The 22,933-nt window shown below is 43.7% G+C and overlaps 1 protein-coding gene across 1 annotated transcript in view; it reads right to left on the reverse strand.

Moving 5' to 3' along the window:
- Window positions 1-22,933, reverse strand: part of rsrc1 (arginine/serine-rich coiled-coil 1) — a 109,072-nt gene that overhangs the window by 73,800 nt on the left and 12,339 nt on the right. The window contains exon 4 of the mRNA XM_070970672.1: window positions 13,945-14,166. Within this exon, the coding sequence (XP_070826773.1) occupies window positions 13,945-14,166 (222 nt within the window). The remainder of the gene's footprint in view (window positions 1-13,944; window positions 14,167-22,933) is intronic.

A 22,933-nucleotide genomic window follows, 5' to 3' on the forward strand; every position in this document is an offset into this window, starting at 1 on the left:
GTCAGTGTGATGGGGACACCAGAGCAAGCACACACATGAACGTACGCGCGCACATACACACACACACACACACACACACACACACACACACACACACACAATGCACACAATGCACTAATACACAGTCCACATCAGTGACATCTGCCTGTTTAACTAATAGAAGGCAAAAGCTTGATATTAAGCAGTTGAGGGACACACACACTCACACAAGCACGCACACACACACAAGCACAATAATACTGGGAGCTCAGCTTCCCCCCAGGCCTGATTGCCATCTCCATAGCTCCTTTTTAACAGGGCTGCCAATTGAAATTGAAATTGTATTCTTGTGTGTGTACTATCAGAGCTACCTCTCAGGGTTTTATACAACTAAGAGGAGGGCTGGGGACCCACACACACGCATACACACACACACGCATACACACACACACACACACACACACACACACACACACACACACACACAGAGGAAGGGATAATGCAGGGGTAAGTCAGGGGCTGTCACTCTCCCATGCAGAACACACAAGAGGGAACAAAACATAGACTTATGCTTCTATACTTTCTATGTAATTCGGCATGCACACACACACATGGACGCATACATTCACGGGTTCACAAGCTGCCCCCCCCCCCCGCTTCCCAGTGGAGGGGGCTCTACTTTAGCATAATCCCAAAATGGTGGAGAAAAGCAGTCTATTAAAAATGGGGCTAACAAATTCAGCACTTAATGTTTCTCTGAGGGAGGGTTAAGTGCAGTCAATAAAAAAAGTCAGAAAAGGAGGAATAAGAAAGGAAGAAGCTGATTTATGGCCGGCCTTTCAGATGTGGCCCAAGTCTGACACCTGGTCACGGACAACACACGAGTGAAAGAGAGCGCTGGAAACACTTGTGGAGCAGGAATTGAAGGGCGAAATTTATAGAAACTTTGCAAGATTTGCATTACTTTAACAAAGGAGAGTGTGTGTTTTGACAAGTAAACATCATCATCATTTATAATAAGTAACAGGTGCATTGTGGCTCTGCAGCATTAATCAGCACTTTTATGGTTAAAGTGTGTGCAGTGCCTCCAAAACATACAGCACTTGTTCATCCTGCACAGAGAATTTAAAGCGATTTCATTGAGTTCCACCTTTACAAAAACCATGCAAGTAATAAAACTTATATTAAGACCACTGGCTTGTTGAATAATTAGCATTAAAAACATCAGGGACTGACAGTACAGGTGTTGCAGATCAAATGTCCCTGTGAATACTGTACTGCCAGGCTGACACAGCTTTCTGCAGATACTGCACATCCAAATCAGTTTTAACTTTTTCCAGATTCCATTTTTACGCTTTAAGCACTTTTGTCTTGCTTTTTCTCGCTTGCGCTCCCTCTCTCCCTTCCTCTCTCTCTCAGAAGGTGTCTTCAACATGACTCTGTGTGTGTGACACCAAAACACAGCAGCATAATGTCTTTTTGTGCATTTGACTTAGGTGCTCTGAAAAAACTTAAAATTGCATTAAAAAAACAAGATTTTTATAAATTTGCATCCACTTTTTGACAATTTCCACAATGCTACAGTTACCATCTTTACTATCAAATTTCACGATTCCTCCGTGTTTCCTGCATTGCTGAAATTATACGGCTCTACTTTAGGCAGAAGTAGGCAGATGGGGCCTTGTGTCTGTGCTTTGGACCTGGCACATCTTCACATTATTTTGCTATTGAAGAAATAAATCGTGCATCAGTAATATCTCGGTTGAGGAACCATCTTCAACTCACTTTGAGCCAGGAAAAACTGAACCGACACACAGACGCATCTGCACACATATACAAACATCACATATAAAATATCACAGAGCGAGCACCTCTCCCTTCAGACTGCCCAAATCTCCCCATTCCCAGCCTGCACACAGCAACCGGGCGCTGCGGGGAATTGAACGCCGGGGCCAAGTTTTAAAGAAAATTGACTTCTTTTTCGTGTGATACATAGAGGGAGAGCAGGACAAAGACAGAGCGAGAAAAAGCAAAAGGGAGACATGGAGAGCAATCAATTTCCCCGCGGTTTCTTCAATAGCCGGCGGTCCTTTTCATACCTCCCAATTAGACCCTTTCCTAATCAGAGAAATACCTCTCCATTATTGAGACGGAGACAATGACGCTCCCCAACATTTCCGCCTGCTCCAAAACTCTGTAGATTGCAGTGCTGGTACACAAAGAATAAAGCGCTGGGCTGTACTGCAGGGGGGGGGGGGCGCTTGTGTTAAAATCACATGTGGAAATCTTTTGGCTCTCCTCGCGGCCCCAGAAAAACTGATGGGGAACAATGGCAGCCCGGCACAGCATCTGTCATGGCACAATATAAAAAGATGATCTTGGCACCGAATGGACAAAAAAAATAAAAAAGAACGAGAGAGAGGGAGGAAGATGGGGGAGTGGAGGGGAGGGGGAAGGGGAGTGCCGGGCGAGAGGTAATTCATTTGCAAATCAGGCCCTGGCGCTCAGGTCTATTTCAAGCTGCCAGTGGGTGCCAGGAGTTAACAAGGTAATCAGTTTCAATCCTGCCCTTCAATTGTACATCACACCCTCATCCAGAGAATACCCAGGCCTTTCTATAGGGGCAGAGGGGGGAAATAGCAATCTGGCTGCCGGCTGGCTGCACACATGACACACACACACACACACACACACACACACACACACACACACACACACACACACACACACACACACACACACACACACACACACACACACACACACACACACACACACACACACACACACACACACACACACCTGAAGACAAGTGTGTACGCATACACAGGCACCCACGCATTTGCACACACACACACCTACACAGAGAGTTTATTAACAGCCACGTATCCACAACATGTCCTTACAAGCAACTGCACCCAGAAGCAGAGCTGAAACAAACTACAGTCGATTCAGAAAATTAATAAATTATGATAATCTTTTATCAGGAAAAAATATTTAATATTTGTTAATGCCAGCTTCTGAAATGTGAGGATTTACTTCTTTTCTGTGTCATTTATGATTTGAATTTGAATACCTTTGAGTTTAGGACTGTTAGGGGGACAAAACAAGACATGGGAGGATGCTCTGTGGGCTTAATTATCAAAACAAACAATAATAATAAATCGTTCTCTCCTCTCTTCAATCTGTTTGTTTGCAAATAGCCACATTTCAAATTGCTGCTGACCATAATGTCAAACAACATTAAAAAAATTCTAAAATCATGCTTGGTTTTTTTTTTACAGCATTTTAAGTTATTTTTAGGGTTTGTTTGTCATGTTTACTGTCCGCCTCTTTGATTTAAACTAGTTAACTGAACGTTACAGTCTTCCTCCAGACACAATGCTGTTCTCGACCTAAAAGTGGTCCCTGCAAAACGGCAGAAAGAAAACAGCAAGCTACATTTGTCCTAATCCCTTCTTCCTCGTGTCAGCTGTAACCGGCTGGCCGAGAGGCAGTTAGCCCCCGTTAGTCCCTCATCTGCATAATCAATATGACAACCTTATTTTTCTGATGCAAACAGGATTTTGTTGCTGAGCTGTTTGTTGATGTGTGTGTGTGTTTGTGTGTGTGTGTGCCCAGTCTGCTTCTGGCCAGCCTCAGTCATGGCCCTCTTTAGCCTTAATTAGATTAGATGCGATTATCCCGGCTCTACCTTACAAGTGTACAGGCGGGATAAAGTGGCCACAAAGGCCAGCCTGTCATAGGGAGCGGGCTCTGGTCTGCAGGTTATCAGGGTCCAGGGAGACACACCGCGTACATTGTTATTCATATCATCTACACACCGTTTTCAACGGTGCCTTTTTCACTTCTCTTCACGCACCGATCCCCCACCCCCGTGTCTGTGGTGTCAAACTGGCGTAATCACTGGCCAGGATAAGTCTCTCTTTTTTCCTCTCTTTCTGTCTGTCCGTCAGAAGACAAAACAACATGGCCCGAAGCGCTCTGCTGTCTGGCCAACAGGGAGAGATGTCAGGAGTGTGTGAGAGAGAGCATGTGTGAGTGTGTCTCTGTGTGTGTGTGTGTCTGTGGAGTTCAAGGAAAAGTGGTACAAAGAAAAGTTAACCCAAGTCTCACTCTAATGCAAATAGACGCACGAACACATCACAGACTTACACGCACACACAGATGTTTAGGACAGAGTGGGTGCTGCAGCTAACGTGTTGACACTGTGCAAAACACACAATCCTACTCTGATGACCTGACTCTCCTCAACGGGAAGGGCCGGGTGTCGAACCTCAACACGAGATTCACGAGATTTGTAATCTTGTTTGCTAAATCTGTGATGAAATAAGCGCTCATTGAAATAAAAAAATCTGCCATGTTTACTCCGTTTTATTTCTTGTTTGGCTTTTTGTGTATAGACAACATTCAACACTTGAGGATTTTGGCTTCTTTTGCCAAGTAAGTTATCAAAAAGACGTTTATCGAAGTGAAGTCCAAAAATGCCGACGTCAACACTGCTCTCACACACCCTGAACATACAGCATGACCGTAGAAAAACTCCTCAAGCACACGCTCAACATAACTTTGCTCCAACGGCATTATTCAGTCTGATTCATGCGTGTTTGAAAATCCAACCACATGATTTGTTACTCTGCTTCATTTTCTGAAATACTCCTTAAAGACATTTTCCATGTAGAGCTCAGTCAGTCTGCATCGATGAGTGTATGCACAGGGAAAAAACAAATGAAATATTTCACTCACTCTGTTGGTTAGACCTCAGTGCCCAAGATATTTATACACAAATGTACATACTTTCCATGCCGTCAGATCTGGGCATAGGAAGGGGCAGAAGCAGAGCGGCAGGGGTGCAGAGAGAAGGGAGAAAAGGGCTGAATGATAGTGAGACACTGAGAGGAAAGATAGATGAAAACCTGCGAAGAAGGAAAAGTGCACGCTGGAGAGGAGGGAAGGAGCAAAGTTTCTTACTTTAACTTAAAGGCCGGAGACAAAACAAATGAGGCGGTGATGCTTCAACACAGCCTGAATATGTCTAAAGAGTTCACTGATGGAGGTGAGAGACACACGGTGTGAGCTAAGAGAAAACCGGCGTCATGGTGAAACTGTACCAGGTGTTTGTGTGTTTGTGTTTGAGCTACAGCTGGCACCAAATCAATGCTGTCATTTAGCAATTTCCAGCGAAACGTGATCTAATTTTATTGTGAAACAATTTTTCCATGTCCAAATGAATGATCCCAAGCAACACACACACATATATACACACATGTACACATGAGGAGTTTGATCTCATGATGCATAACAGCGCAGAGCAATTCCTTGTTTTAATATCTGATTATTCATGCAGAAATTTGCCATCCTGTGACGTATCGATATCGGAAAAAAAATCCCTTTTAACATTCTGAGAATGATTTCAACCAAACCGCCCGACCTCAAGTGCAGCTGCCATATGCCCTACTGGCAAGAAGTGGACAGCAGTGTGTGTGTGAGACCGAGACACAAGGAAAAATAACTCTATTAGAGGATCGCGGGGACGAGGCTGGCAAGAGAGCAAGACAGAGCACATGAGAATGAAGGAGAGCACGAGCGAGCGAGACATTAGTACAAATGAATTAAACATCGGCCCAGAGATCAAAACTTGAGCTGAAAAAGTGGCAGGCTAAATGGGCAGGAGGGCAAGGGGAGGAGGGAAGCTTCATAACTTTCCCGCGGCTGCACAAAGCTCAATATGAGCTGCGTAAGACACACAGATAAGTACTTCCATCACCTCAGTCGTCGCAATCAAGCACACGCGCTCGTGTGATTGGTTGCCGCGCTCCGAACTCTTTTGTTTCAGCTCATTTTCTGAAAGAAAATACTCCGAAAATGGCCGGCGATTTGAAACCTCCACTGAGAAAGCTTATTATATATGCTCCTCTCAGGCAATATTTATTTCCACGACTGAGTCATGGTACTTAACTGTACGTCTGGAGCGCTGTTTACCCAGTCTGAAGGAGGTATTCTTGTAATGATCAATGCCATTAGGCAAGACCTGCAGAGCCATATTTCTGTCTCAGTGCAGCAGAGGTTAAAATGCATGACGAAAGGTGCTCTCTGCTAACTGAAAACTCTCCTCTGCTCTGCTCCCTGTCTTGTCTATCTTTCTCTCCTCTCCTCGACGTTACTTTGTCTGCTCTCTCCAACTAAAAAGAACACCTCTCTCTATAATGTATTCTCACTCTCAGCCTTTCTCATAAAGACTTCAGTCAACACCTTTCCTTGCCCCTGGTGCAGATGAATAAGCACAGGAGTCTGGAGAAAATTAAACATTAACGGTGTGTCTCTTTTACACATCATTCTCCATAACAATCTTCTCTTTCAGCTCCCCTCCCTGCCTTCACCACCGCTCTGCTTCCTGCAAACCAAAACTACCCAGCTTTTCCAGAACGACAGAGAGAAAATACTGAGGGCAGAGAAACATATTTTGTCGACAAGCACATTTACATAACCCTCCTAAATCGGAGCTGGCCTGTCATGTTTGCTGCTCATAACCTGCTGCTTATAATCCCGCCTGCATCCTCTTCTGATCCATAAAGCGGAGTAGCCAGCCACTTCAACAGCAGCCAGGACTGCCATCACTGGCTCCTGCTAAGACAGAGGCCGTAAGGAAAGGAGAGGGAGAAGAACGGGGGAAGGAAAGGAGGAGAGGAGAGGAGAGGAGAGAATAAAAGAGAGGAACAGGGTAATTGGATTGGGGGGATCTTCTATTTGGCCGGGTCTGGTCTCTGTCATCATGCTCCAGGCCTGGCTTCTCTCAGTGGCTACAGCAGGTCTCAAACACATCAACACACACAGTCGTACACACTCTAAATGTGTTACAGCACTGAATCGCTACCCATTCAGGAGGAGGACTGTCCTGCGCATCTCTAAAGCCTGCAGGGTATCTAGCATGAGTTTTTTTAAATATACATATATGTGTGTGAGTGTTTGCATACTCCTCTAACAACTCACTAAATGGTTAAACAGATTACAGCGCGCACTAAGTGGATTGTCACAGCTCTCTATCGCTCGCTCAGGGTGTCTCTCCTGCGATTAAAAGTGGCCAGATTTCTCTCTCTCTCTCTCTCTCTCTCGACACGCACAAATGTGCACAAAGAACAGAGAGAGAGGTCATTCTCAGGCATAGACAGCATTTCCTGCAGTATGACGACAAAAAAGATTTTCAGATGCGACCTTATCAAATGCTCAAATAAGTCAGTGTGAATTAGTTCCAAAAATATCAAACTGAATATGCGCAAAACTGTACATCTGAATCAAATATTAAACCAAATGGTAACAATCATTCTCATTATTTCTTCTAATGTTTTAACATACAAAACCCAACTTAAATTTCTCTGCATGCACCTTTTTTCTTTTCTTGATCGCAGCATTTTATTGCTGTTTAATCTCTAGGAATTGTAACAAACCTTGAGATAGGAGGTAGGAGATATTAACTTAACTAATGGGTAATTATCATGGGTTATGTATTAGACTGGGCCCATGTTACTCCACTTGCCTGGACTTCCTGTACTCGAGTAAAAGGAAGAAGTTGGGTGACCCGTTGACCTTTTTCTCCACTTAGTTTTCATATTTTTATGTCTTAAAGAAAAAAAAAACACAACACATTCCCAGAGACAACCAGAAAAGTCCCAGACCCTCAAACTATCTAATTATATTTTATGCAGTTGCAACATGGCAAATTTTGTCATTTCAATAGACCATCTACACAGCTCAAATGTGAATACACTGGCACCTGCTGTGACCTTGTCTGTTCTGGTACTCAGGAGCCATTAGAAGTCTCCTATGCAGACTGGGCAGTGCCAACCAACATTTCACATCACAGGGAGCTGTTTGACTTAATGCTGAAATCCAGATTCATGGAGCTTTGACAGAAAATGTATGGCTTCATGCTTGAAGTTGAATGGGCATTCTTAAAAATGACAGCAATCTCATATTAAGTCCACTGCAACTTCACGATAAACCTATCGTCAATACATCGTTCTCTCTTTCCTGCCTTGTACTCACGTTTGGAGCGGTGTCATGGAGCCAGGTAACAGGCCTTAGCAGGGCATGCGTCTGTCTTGTGTGTGCGTGTAAATGAATGTCCGTCTAGTTAAGATTGAGTTTATACAACCGGGCTGTTTTCTGTCCAATCCCTGCTCATTATCTGTGTGGAAAAAGCAGCTAATGACTACATACAGCCATGGGCCAAGAAACACTGCAGCTGCACCGCTCTGTGTGTGCATGTGTTTGTCTATTGGGACCTGTGTGTGTGTGCGCATGCACGTGTGTGTGTGTACTGTCCACCTTTTGCATGTAGGCATCACTCCTATTTCACCCACCCTCATCCAACCACCCAGCCCCCACCCAAGCTGCACAGACACTTAAAGGCACACATGCACACCTACTCCTCTTCAGCTTCACCCATGTCTCTTCTTGCTCCTGGCCACTAGGCTACCCCCCCGACGCACACACAAATAATACACACACTTACAGCTCATTGATTTAAGTCAATGTGAGTGTATCCTAACCTTCCGAGGACGGCGTTTGAAGTCTCTCTTACCTCCCCAGACCCGCTCCCAGAGCCAGACACAGCCTAGAGTCCTGCAAGAGTGCAGACAAACACACATACGCACATGCAGCAGCAGCCAGTGGTCCCATCCACACCACCCATACAAACCGTCCCAACAGGCTGAGAGGACGCCGCAGGCAGGGGCTACATACGCGCAAACACACACACAAACACACTTACTTTCTCTGTGTATTACCAACACTAATGAGCTGATAGATGTTCAACAGAGGCAAAGAAGCAGACAATCATTTCCTCAGAGTGAGACAAGGAGGGAGTGAAAATCAACAGCGGTGAGCATGAATGTGTGTGTGCGCTTGTGTCTGGGGTCTTGTTTTATTTTCTCTCTGCCTCACAGCCTCTAGGCTTCCAGAGGTTAAGGCTGAGCGATGGAGCAGAGCTAGCCAAACTGAGGCCTGCGGGTCCTGACGAGACCCCTGTGGTGAGGCTGGGTTCTGTTTAGCTTGTCCGGGGAAAACACAGTAATGAGAGGAATTACTAAACAATCACATTCACAGAAAGAGATGGGACTGGGCGGGTTGGTGGGGACGGCTCTGGGGACAAAAATGTAAGGAAAACATGCTTTATACTAAAGATTTCAGAGAGAGAAACTCCACCCTCATAAAAAAAAGCTATTTTATAAGCGTGAACAATGGCTGCTGTTGAAGTGCTGCCCCTCGCTAGCAGAGAGAAATTATTCTTTCATAGACAAAGACATGAAAAAGGCTTTAATGAAAGGTGGGCAGTCGTTTCATTTCTTTAACCCTAATCTCATTATACCAGCTCTGGTTTTACATGCACAGGGAAAGCATGGCTCTCTGCTGCCATGAGAGGTCTCCACACTGCCCTCTGTGCCTCTGCTGCCCAGCCTCTGCCCATTTCTTACTCAGATGACACGAAATTGAGTCAGATGGACCAACGCTCCTCCCGTGACCCAGCACAGACAAGGAGTTCAGCCTAATTGGACAGACCTATCTGACTGAGGATGTGGAGAAAGGCAGCCAGCCCACAGTCCTCCACTACAGTGGTGATCGGTTACAGAGGAGAGCGAGTAAACGGGTGAAGACTTTTCCTGAAAGAAGACAAATTCTTTGACAAGGGAGTCAAGTTTGAGGAGGGTAGCGGATATGGAAAGGGAAGGGTAAAGAGGGAAAGTAAAGCATTTGTTTATGTATGTGTGCATTTACATTATGAGCGAACCCAAAAAAAAAAAGCCTGACTGTACTCCATCCATACTTTAACCAAATTCCTTTAAGCCTGATCAAAGCCTGAACCTCTACAGCATTTAATGATGCCAACACCTTATAAAACACTGACATGTAATTATTTTTAAAAACCTGTCACTTTCTGTGCAGGAACAGCCATCTGTTAACTGTAGTTTCTACATTTCGGCTCATTAATTACAGGTGGGAATTGGGTCAGAACATCAGGTGATGAATGCTGTTACATTCAAATTCTGCTTCTGTCAATTATCTGCCTGGGGGCAGATGTGCAGTTGTTAACACTGTTTCTCCTGCTCCAATTTAGGAAAAAAAAAGAACCTGACAAATAACGTTAATGAAATGAAACCAGGCCTGACTCAAGCCACAAGGAGTTGAAAGAAAGTATCGGGTCCAGTCGGCTGCAGGCTGAGATTCAAAGCCAGGTTTTGTTTATGTGTGTTCATTAATGCTATAATAGCTGTTTTTGAGGACAACCAGGAAGCCAGAGGAGTCAGGACTTTGCTCATCTTTGCAATTTGTTAATGGTGTATTTAAGTAAATCCCAAGGGGTATAGAGAAAGATCGCTGGGTAGCTAAGAAAAAAATGGAAATTCAAATTTCTTGGAAAAAAAAAAGTCTCAGTACACCGCAGACGTCAGATATAACACAGTAACAGAATATTCTGCAATTAAGAGAGCCTGAAAGCTAGCGAGCAAGCCAGCAGAGATATAAATAGATCCCTAAAACAAATGGATAAATGGAGTCCAGCTTTCAACATCATCAAGTTTTATATCAATTGAAATTAACATATTTGAAACATGTACAGGTAGTGTTGATGAAGGGGTCCTTGAGCACATCTGATGGGGCAAAAAAAAAGTTTTGATCCACTGGGGCATTTAACTCAATGCTGAATTTGCAACAATACACAAGTAAGGCTTCTCAGGTTTAGGGCTTTAAGGAAGCTCTTTTGTTGTCTCCGTAAATACAAAACCAGAGGATTACCCAGAGCAAAGCTGACCCACTGACCCTGTACACTAGTGTGGGTAAACACACACACACACGCAGACAGAGAGAGAGCCCTACAATCAGCCACTTACCCTTTGCCACTGGTGAAAGGCAACAAGATCTCTTAACAACAGCTCGTCTTTTTCAATAAATTTTGCATGAAAACATGCCGCTGGAGCACCAAGTTGCCTGCTGTCATACTAGAGGAGTGTTAAATGTTTAATGACGACAACACCACACACATGCGCGCACACACACAGAGTCAGTGTCAGGGTGCCGCTCTGAGGGGCCCTTCTTTCATCCTGACAGACACTATAAAGCTCCCGAGCCTCTTCTCCACCCGCCCCGCCATCAACATCACACTGCTTCACTCCTCTCCCACCAGCCAGCAAGGAAACCTGGATGTAAATGAGGCTGGAGTGTTACAGCGTGTTTGTGTGTAAGTGGTGAGGATCGGGGGCTTACATAAAGGTCCTACCCCCCCATCACCATTAACAGCAGATGAAGAAGAATGGAAGAGACAGAGGGAAAAGAAGTGGCTTGTCATAGACAGGATATACGGCAAAAAACCTTGTTTTACATATTCCTGAAACATCTCACTGCCTCTGCCTTTCTTCTGATAAAGGAGGACGCTGTCAGGCGCCTCAACTCCTGTGGGAGCATCTGGGGAATATTAGGAACATCCATATCAGGCAACTTTTGGACATTGATAACATCATATCAAGGTCCACAGGTAGACAAACTTAGTGTGTTAAAAGGAACAATTGACAAATGAAGTCAAAATGACCTTGTTAGCTAATTTATCATATTGCAAAATATATGTCAATTTAAAAGTAACTGCCACAAATCGCAATATGGTGTATTTTATTTATGTAATAATTACATTTCTTTGACTTGCTGGATCAGAATGTGTCTTTTGTGATTGCCCAATGTTCCAGTGAATGTTAAATTCATGTAAAAATGCCGAAAACAACCAAGGTAAGTATACATTTTTTGAACAGTCCACCCCCTCCACCTACTGCCTTTTTTTCTAACTGCTAATGTGTGAATAAAAGAAGCAAGAATCTTAAAACTGTCATTCAATAGTGACTTGAAAAAACCTGCATCCTTTTTGAAATACACAATTGTTGTTTGCTTTTCTAATCAAAAAGAGCAAGTTACACGTAGCAAACAGTCAAGAAATCATCTGTGAAAACCCAGATTTAAGGAAACCAAACCAAGGGATTATCTACATATATATAGATATACACACACACACACACACACATATATATGTATATATATATCAGACAGTTTGAAATATATTAACACTGCCACAGGTGGAAATGCACACACACACCAAGCGACTACAAGCAAGTGACTACGTACACCAGCACGCTCACGTGCACACAGACAAGCTAAAGCAGGGTCAGAGATAAAGGAAGAGATCCCTATCGATGCTGAAGGATATTGAAGCCTTAATAAGAAAATAGATATAGTCTGCTGGCCTTAAATTTCACTGTTAGCTTTATTTGTTTTCCTGATATTGATCTAAGAAAGGCAATATGTAATAGCTTGGAATAAACGGAGCACTTGTCCCTTAAAAAGCGAAGCAGTTCTGTTCACATGGAGAAATTCTGAAGCCCACGGTCGTCTTTGATGACCAATAAAGCCTCCAAATGAAGAAAAAATGAGTTCCAAATACACGGAAACTGCATCAAATAAGACCTATTATTACAATCAATCAATCTATTCTATCTTTTCTGCTACACTAAACTTAACATTATTTGATAGACCGTTCACAAATTGTGTAATTCTGAACAAACAACAAATCGTATCTTAAATAATATGTAAATGCTCAACCCTCATTTCTAATCATGCGCTTGTTTTCCTCAGTTTTTTCTATGTATAGCACTTGCTGAATACATAAAATGAGTTGTGTTTAAAAAATCTCAGTTCAGGTTCACCGTCAAAGATGCATTTTCTCAATAATTAGCATCTACTTCACTTAATGAGATACAGACGCACAACCGCACACACACGCACAGACACACACAATTTCCATAAAAAGTGACAGTGTGACAGTTTGACGGCCGCGCTCAAGCAAAGTTAAAAAATGTTCTTAGATATGCTGCAGTTTTGTCTTAAGGCAATTGCCACAGTAATAAATTTCATCATCTGATTGCACTGTTGCATCAAGAATACATCTGAGGAATGAAGATCATTTTCAGTCAGATCAAACAGCCATTCAAATCATAAATTGCCATTTGGCCATTACTGCATATTTCTGGAAGTAAATCCAATGAAAGGCCTTGAAAAAAAGGCCTAAAAATGTTTTCTCTCTGACGATTTCATGCGCAAAGTATTGAAAATAGCAGCTTAATTCTCAATACCTGGATTAACGTTTGGATGTGTGTAGCATAAAAATCACAAGTTGATTATCACACAATATGCACTTAAATGCAAAGTTATCTGGACTGTACCATGAGTTTAGACACAGTTCACCGGGGGGGGGGGGGGGGGGGGCATGCCGCGCTGGGGAGGGATTGAGGGTGCTATTTTAGTAGAGGCGAAGAGAGGCCCCTAAAGTAGTTAGACCTGGAGTGGACTGCACCCCTGTTTGAAGGTCCACTACTCTAAACTTGTTTCTTTGTGCACTACAGCCTTTAGAAGACAGAAGCCTGCAAGTTTCATTTGCCACCACCTTAATAAGGAGCTCTCATTTATTGTTTTCTTTCTTGGTATAAGCACATCAGAGATGCATATGATCTCGTTATGCTTCGAGACTTATTGCAGGAGGGCCCAGAGGGTGACAAGAGGAGTTAAAGACCTCAGACATCATCTGGTGACCAGGACGTTTTCTAAAAACCGGACCTGTGCAGCACTCCACCTGCCACCTTTTCTTACTTCTCCATGACATCTTCTCTTCCAAGAGGGAAATTATAGGACGTTACGAGGCCGCTGCAGCCTGGTGCTTGATTGCAAGGGGAAATAGAGGAAGGACGGGAATGATGGACTGATGGATGGAGGAGCTGACACTGAGCTCCATCTTTAAGTCTGTATTATACTGACCAAAATATTGTGTACTGCTGTGGAGCCTGCAGTTTAGAGTGAGCTGGGTCTGCCCAACACTTGTTTGGTGTGTTTATATGTACATGTATGCTTGCATGTACAAAGCCATTCATCACTTACCCCTTTTTGTCTGCCTTGTCTTTACTCTTGTCCTTCTCTCTCCCTCTGTCCCTCTCCTTCTCTTTCTCCCTCTCCCGGTCGCGGCCCTTGCGCCGGCTCCGGTCCCGCTCTTTGCTGCGACTCCTATGGCGACTGTGGCTGCGGCTCCTTCGCCGGCTGCGGCTCCTTCGCCGGCTGCGGCTGCCGCTCCCGCTGCGAGACCGCCGGTGGCGAGAACGGGACCTGGGAGAGATGAAAGGTGGCGTGACATAGTTTGCAGCTGATGACACAACAAACTAAATGTTTCTCTTTTTTCCTCAATGAATAAGAAGTGAGATGCTGGAAGTCATTCCACAAATGAGATTTAAAACGTTACTGCGGTGTTAAATATCACCACGGCATGTTCTAAGTCACAATTGAGATATATCCACTTTCTGCTTGTCTCCTTCTATTTTAGTTAATCATTGCGTGCATTTCCCAGAACGCCGTTTGATCACTCCCAGCAAATGTGGCTGAGAATGTTTCACTTAGCTGTCAGTTGTGCATGTGTGTGGCAACAGTGATAGGAAGCAGAAATAGGAATAGTCGGAGCAATGGAGAGTGTTCCCACATCTTGTGGATGCATTGCAGTGCAGGTGATTCAGTTCGCTGCTTGTCGAGAAAGTCTATGACTCCTCGACTGTGACTTTCTCAGCTGAAGCGACAACACATTTATTCCTTTCTTTGTTAAAAGAAAAGTGTTCTGCTTTCAGCATGTTTTGATGTTGGTACTTGCAGATGACACAATGTTACATAAAGGTTTTCAAAGCCTGAGTCAACAGGCACAGCTGGATTCTTCTCTAAATGACACCCAAACCAATGCAAGACTGACTTGGTGCAGATGGTGACTTTACAATAACACACAGAAACAATGAAACGCTTGAATCTGTAAACACACCTTGAAATGAAACAGATGAGAATAAAACGTTCCTAGAGTGGATAAATTCATCCTTCATTGGATGGACCGAATAATAAACTTGTATACAATCACACACACACACACACACACACACACACAGTGTAGAAATGGAGCCAATTAGACGCGGGCTCAGAGGAAGGCCTGTCCTCAGTATTGATCCTGACACTGGCCCTCTGGTCTCAAAAAGATTTACAGCAGGAGATTTACTCTGTTAGTTATGACACGCAAACATAAACACACACACAGACACACACACACAGTTACACACACAGTTACACACACATCTTTTAAACACCAGCGAACAGACAATTGAAAGTATAACTTATGGCTCAATATGGCGCCATACGCAGAGAAACACAAATGACCAAAACATAAATACGTATTTATGGGTCACTGCACGTGCCTCCATGAATGCAGATAAAACTCAACATGTTCTGCTGAAGTGTGTGCGCATGTGTGTGTGTGAGCCTGCATCAGCGTACATGCACGTGTGTGTGTGCGTGGGAAGGTCCGTGATTTGAAACCCCAGTAGAAATCGGCAGCTGAGATGCCGTTATTTTCCATCATCTATCATTTTATTGATTTGTCTATAAAAACAGTCAAACCTGCTGTCCACGAGCTTTATTGCTTTCCCCCCTTTATTAGTTTGCAGTTTGGGACATCCAGAGCTGTCTCTCTGCCGACAGAAAACTAATCATTTTCTTCAGACGCCTGTCACCATCCTAACAGACAACACTCTGACAACTGTTGCAATCAATTAGTCTTGGGCGACCCTGATCACTGGAGAGGAGCTGCACTGGTTCGAGGTCTCCAAAAGAGAGAATCTCTCTTTGGAAAAAATAAAAAAAATATTCAAAGTTCAGCAGAAGTGAATCTGCAGTCAGACTGACCAATGTCATTAAAACATGAGCGCAGGATGCATAAAGTTTATGAATAAGTTTCAACTCATGTTAACTTATATTTTTTAAATAAAGTGACAACAAATTGAGATTATTTCCATTATTGACTAATGTGCTGATTTTACACAATTACTCATCCAACAAAAAGGCTGAAAATAGTGAGAAAATGTCCAAGGTGGCATTTTTAAATGACTTTTTTTTCTGTCCAAAGCCCAGACGTTCAACTAACTCCAGAGTCATAACTACGGCTGCAACAACAGATAAATTCCTTTTATTCCTAAAATGTCAGGAAACAGAGAAAAGTCCCTGCTGTAACTCCCCAAAGCCCAAGATTTTGTATTCAAATTCCTTGTTTTGTTACAAAAATCGAAAAATTCTGTGTTTATAATGAGATACGACAAAGAAAAACAGCATCTGAGAAGCTTCAACCAGCAGATGTTATTTATTAAAATATTTGCTGATTATTTTTCTGTCAGTCAACCAATTGATTAATCGACTACCAGCTGCAGCTTTAGTCAAGGCCCGAATTTGTTTGCCATTTCTGTTTTAATAAATTACTTCAGTGACTAACTGATAATTTAAAATAGTTCAGCTCTAGTTACAGTTAAAACTACAGTTTTGTGAGCAGCAGTCCTCTTTTTCGGCGTTACTGACTAACACCAATCTCACTGCATTCTGCAGGACAGATATTAAAGCGGACACCATGCAGTGATTATCAAAAATAATTATTATGAAACATCAGATTCAGAGACAGAGGTGAAAGCAGTCATCAGTCACAGGACATCTGATTTACCATGTTTGATGCAGCGTTTACTGGAGCGACGATGAGGCTAGTCAGAGAATCACAGCTGATGGAAAAAAGGAAAAGAAAAACATTGGCATTTTTGGGGTTTGGAGTCTCCAGGCTTGATAATCCATCAATGGCCCAAACAGACCTTGGAATGAGTGAATCTATGTGTTGACAATGCCTGCGTATGTTTGTAATCAACAGTACATGAGAGGGAATACAACAGAGTTGCAGTGTTCCAAGTCTAAGTCTTATATTTTCAGCCAAGCAAATAGTGGCCAGAAGCAGCAGATGCAATAAACACAATCTCTCCCTCTGTTTCTCTGTCTCCCTCTCCCTTTCTCCCTCTGATGGCAAAGAAAACAGCCCACTTCTGGGGTGTGCAGCAAATTAAATTTACTGTAGTTAATAGAGTGAGCCTATGCTGCTAAATGTCAATTTCCTGACCAAGTCCTTCCCCTTGGAGAATGATTAGCTAATTTGAGGCTGGGGATAAATGGACTAATGCAGGACACACACAGATAAACAGCCACAGTTGGACCCCATGCCAAGCCCTTCCCCTGCTTTACATTTTATTGGCCTTATTATCTCCAGGGAAAATGGGTCCCCCTATGGCCTAAACATATTTTCATTTCTAATAAAAGGCCCTTGCTGGTTGCCCCCACGTACAACCCCCCCCGCACACACACACATTCGCTGCCCCCTCACAGCCTCCTTTCCTCCATTCCTCCCTCGTTTCGCCGTCCAATCCATTAAATCGGAGCTCTGCAATTGGCTGGGACCGTTTTCCTGGTGAATTATCAATAGAGTAATTATGCTGCATGTTGGGAGCTCGGCTGAAGCTTATCGCCGCTGACCCCCCGGTGCGCGCCAGGATATGATCCCTCACCACAGCCCATTGGGGTAATTATGTGGTCGGGTGTGAAGCTGGATGGTGTGTTACCCTTATCAGTCTGTATTCTATTTCTGTTTTCATTGAAAATTGGACATTAATGGCAGCTACGCGATACCACTAGTGTCAGATACAGGTGAACGTCTCCAATGGAATCTGACCCCGGTTAAATCATTATTCATACTACGCAGTGCAGGGACGGGGAACACATGAACACACACACAAAAAGACCAATCATCCACACTGTTCCTTTAACCTTATCTTCCCCCTATTGGAGCAGCAGTGACGGACATTCATATTGTTTCTTCGTTTCCACCGTCCACTGTTGGGAAGGAAAACATAGTTTGCGTCCGTGTTTGTATTTGGCAGAAAACGCCGACATAACTGCTGGGTGATGTTCCCAGTGATGGCCCAGAGCAGCGCCGCTGTCCATTAGGCCACACTGCGGCGCAGCAGTGATTAATGGCGATGTAACTTTAACCCTATCGCATTTCGGTGGACGCTGGCAACGGTGACCTCTGTCTGACCAGGGTCTTTCTTACCAACGACACACTAAAAGCCAAAGGAGACTTATCAAGGGACAGCTGTCTTATTCTGTTTAAAAATGACCATCTCAGTTTCCTGAAAAGATGCTGTATTAACGACAAAGAATAAAATCGATTGATCATAATGATGCAAGTTGAATGCTGCATCTTAATATCATCAGAAGCCACTAAAGGCCAGCGTGCGTGCCGCTACGCTGCACCACATATTGTGTATTTGTCATATTTCTCATTATGTTTCTGAAAAGCTGAAACCTGACTCTGAAGTGATCTGTGCATATTCCGTTTTAAGCTAAACGGCCACTGCTGTGCCGTCCCGATCGTGACTCAGTCTTTGTAAAATGATGAGGTAGTCAGCTTTCACAAGCACCTATTAAGCTTAAAATCTGGACAGACAATCATAGCATCATGTTTTTCTGAGAGAGAAAGTGTCCATGAAAAAGTTAAAACACAAAAAAAGCCTGTGTGACAGAGGCTAGCCCAGAGGTGGTGGACTGATCCAATCACTATTCTTTGTAATATCACAATAATTACAACCTCGATGTGCCTTTAAGCAATATTAACTGTGTGGACTTGACAAAGATGGTGTTATATACAGTTAGTTAAAAAAAGTAAAGGTGCAATATGGCTGAAACTGGCCCTGACAAAATACAAACCACAGCAGTTTTTTGTTTTTGTTCCACATAAATCATTTTTATGACTCCTGCGTTGGCATTTTAAAACCCCAAAATGATTTAAGTATTTATTTTTTGTATTTAAAGTGTACATATTTACTAGACCGCCTCAACCAACCCACCCTGCTGCTGGTGCAGACCTATCTGATGGTAAAACCTTAGATTTGAGCAATCTCCAGCCACACGCACGCACACACACACACACACACACACACACACAAAGACTACAAAAAAAGCTTGCCAGTCGACTTTTCCAAGCAATAGACAGATTGAAAAAGAAACGGGCCTATTGAAAGTGAGAAGATCCATATTTGAAGAACTTCATTAATGCGCTGTTCCCCGCCGAGTTCTTTCCAGTGACAGAGCACACAGCAGCAGCTTCATGTTCAAGTTAAAAGTCACTTTTCTTTTTTCTGCCATTTCAATGTGTCTAAAAGCACCTTGAGTGAGCAATGTGCATTTCCTGCTGCCAAAAGACGTGGAAAACAGCTGTTCCTGCCTGACGCTGCCTGCTGAATGGAATGCAAATATGTTAACCATCCAGAATTTATTGCTTTTGAGTGCTCTTCAAACGCAACGGCAGACACAAGTTTAATTTATGATATTCCTCTAATTATGAGAGCTGTTGAAATCATTTCCCAAGCTGCTTCCTCCTTCCAGGCAGCCACATTATCTGTTCCCTCGGTTCACAGTACATACACACACGCGCAAACACACACACACACACACACACACACACACACACAGACTCAGTGATCCACCATGCACGCCCACACAGAAACATAAATATACATGCACACACACACACACACACAGACTAAATAACACACACGGATTCGCTGCGAAATAGCTGATTGTGAGCACAATTAACACAGCAAAGACAGAGCATGAAAGATTCGCAGAAATGTTTTTTCTTCGTCCCCCTCTGCTTCATAAAAGCAATGTTTAGATTTGTCATAATCTTCAGTTTGCTTTTAATTTAGCAGTCGTCAACACAAACGTCTGCAATGCCCTGCTATGCTGTGAAGCAGAAATGAGACCCCATGCAGGCCACCCACTCACTACCACCACCACACCCCCGACCAATACCCACCCAAACACACACACACACACATAGTTACAGCCACAAGCCACAAGGTCAAGTCATTTAGCAGAGTTCAAAGGCCTTCAAAGACCCCTCAGATCTATATGAACCTACAACAGCCAGCCGACGATGAGGGAAAAGATGACTTTCTGCAGCAAGATGTGGTTTCCATGTGCGTGCACGTACATGTGTGTGTATATATATACGCGTGGCCGGGCGCGCTTTGCTACACGCACACGTGTTGATTACCCGGCGTCTTCATCGGCGCATATGCCAAGTGTCACTCAGCCTCCTCATAGCAATCCTAAACTTGGCCGTCTGGTGTGCGCCCGCGACCTCTGACCTCTGTGCAGCCGCAGCTCGACATGACACCCATTAGCAGCTGGAGCCGAGGGGGGCCCTGGCTCAGCCGCTCAGCCCAGACACAAGGTCAAGTGGAGGTCACACTCCGACTAGGTGCTAACTTGCCAACTCGCTCACAGCCACTCACGCAATTGAAACCCCACTTTTCCCCCCCTCCTTCCATCCATCACGGCCCGGAACAATTAGTTACGGCGAGTTAGGAGAGAGTTGTTTTGGTTGTCATTGCCTCCGTCTGCGAGAGGGTGGAAAGCAGCGAGGGAGGAAAAAAAAGCTGAAGGACAGAAGAGGAGCAAGAGGAGGAGGAGAAGCAGAGGGAGCGCAGGCTCGACGAGGGGAGACAATACGTGACGGACAGCGGGAGGCAAAAGTAGTGATAAGATAAAAGAAAAAAAGGTTATAAAAGTTGGGGAGTCAAGGACAATGAGGGGGAGAAAAAAGAGGGGAAAGGAAAAGAAAAAACGATTGGGACTTCTGGAGAAGACAGAGCAGACAGCCGTGCTTCACATCAAGCTGGCTCCAATTAGCAGGTGTGCTCTCAGACGCTCGCTCTCCCTCTCTCTGGTCAGGGAAGATGTATTTTTCTGCCTTTTATACGCATGTATTTATGAAGTGGTGGGAGATCTGAGGGCCCTTAGCATAACAGCCTTTTATTGTTTAAATGTGGACCGCTCAGCCCCGTGTGCTTAAGTGATTTAGGAACCTCACAACTCCGGCATAAGAAAAATCATAAACGCTGAGACAAACCATGTGGGTGGACTGTAAAAGGCACCGAGGAACGGGCCGACAAAAAGCAGACACACATTCCACTACTAAAGGGAAACTACACTTAATTAAACACCCAAGACACAACTGGAATCGTGCCCTGTAAAAAACATAGCACTATTAGTTTCCCCTCTTCAGTGGAATAACATAAAGTTGTCTTCTGACAGAACAGAGGCTTGTCTCATAAAGAAGTTTCTAAAAATGTTTTTTTTTTTTTTTATGAACCGCTGTCAAGATTGAACAAGGGGAAGGAGAAGGAGACAGACCAACAGAGAGAGAGAGCTCAAGAAATGAACAGAAAGAGAAAACACTCCACCTTTTCTGATTCTGAGGGGAAGAAAAAGCCTCTCCCCTCCACAACATCTGTCGCCTCTCGCAGTCGACATGTCCGACGCACAGATTTAGAAGAAGCAGATTTTACCGTCTTTTAACAATCGCTGTTGATGACTGCGACACCAAACCAGAAGCATATCCACCTTTTCTGGCCACCATCCTCTCAAAAATGTCAGGGAAAACTCTGAAACTGCTAATGAAGCCAAGGTCAATATAAGATCTATTTTTCAATAAACATTTCTGATCTATTTCATATCTTTTTATTTTTCTATTTCCTAAAATCTAAACCCTTTTAAACTTTAGCGGGACTAGCAACAGTTATTCTTCAAGTGAAGGAGCCAAAAGATTGCTCTGATTTGTTATATGCTGTTGAAAGCAGGATCTAAATGATTTGATGCTGTTACTGTGATGGTGTTACGGTTGGGCAGTATGACGGTATACCGTGCAATGGTGGAAAGGTGTCCAATGGTAGAGATTTGGCAGTACCGTTTCCACCTTAAACCACATTTACACACTGTCAGTCACAGCGTATGCACTGCTACACAGCAAGCAAGTGGGCGCGTTGATGGTATTGCATGTAAAACGGCTGCTTCGTACACTCTTCTGCACTTCTTTCACTGATACTGCGTATATGCCCAAATACACGCAGTACTGATACTGACCCAAAAACGGTCGTCATTAAGGAGGAGTCCTCCTCGTCCTCCTGCGCGCTCGACCCAGGCGCCACCCCCGGAGTATTTCCAGTGAGTGGGAATACAATTTAGTGTCTCTGCTTCATGTTCAGGGCGAGAGCAGCAATACAGTAATCCGGCTGCCTTGCAAGGTGACGCGATTTGGGCCTCAGGACTGTTTGCCACATTCTCACAGCTGGTGGCGATAATGCATCTCTGTTGTTCTCACTTGAAAGCTAGTTTTACTGTGCGTTGCCTCATGTGAGGCGGTTGTTTTTGTTTATAAAATCTAAACAAATAAAACCTTACATATAAACTTACATATAGCCTGTTAGAAGGTTTCAGCCACTCATCGATGACATAGACGTCCTTCTTGAGCACATGAAAGACAAGGTGCATATTTTGGTATCCCACTTTTTCTGAGTGTCAATATCCTGCAGAATTTACAGAAGAATCTGGCAAACTTCCACTCTAACAAAACTGTTGACTGCATTTAAAATAATTACATTTTCCCTGTTTTGATTTCAAGCCAAAATCACAACATTGGGTTGTCTGTTCAACCAGTCACAGAAGTGTTCTGCTCTTTGTTCAGCCAATCACACGACAGTTGGCCACGTATTCTTTTGGGCGATCCATCTATCTCCACTTCCTCCTCATGTCCTCAAGTCTGCCAAAACCCCGAATGGATAGACTGAACAAAAAAGGAAGACAAATTTCAAATAGAAAAACTCGTGCACATGCTGAGAAAGTGTTTCATTACTTTCAAAAAGACTGTCAAGGTTTCAGTCAAGGCGCACATGATCCTTGTTTCATTTCTCTGCCATTCTCTCTCATTTTTCTCTTCTTTTTCCAGAAATAAATTACTAAACGTGTGAGTGAAACCACATGCTTGTGTGTGTGCGTGTGTGTTTGTGTGGTTCCTTCGCTTGTCCATAGTGAACTGACAAGTGCAGGCAGTGGTTCCATTAGCTGGCAATTTGCTCTCAAGTTGTCCAGGAGGAGGAGGGAGATGGAGCGTTTTTTGGCAGGACAACGCACATGGCTC

This window comes from Chaetodon trifascialis, chromosome 9, assembly GCF_039877785.1.
Source record: "Chaetodon trifascialis isolate fChaTrf1 chromosome 9, fChaTrf1.hap1, whole genome shotgun sequence".
NCBI classification, from domain to species: Eukaryota; Metazoa; Chordata; class Actinopteri; order Chaetodontiformes; family Chaetodontidae; genus Chaetodon; species Chaetodon trifascialis.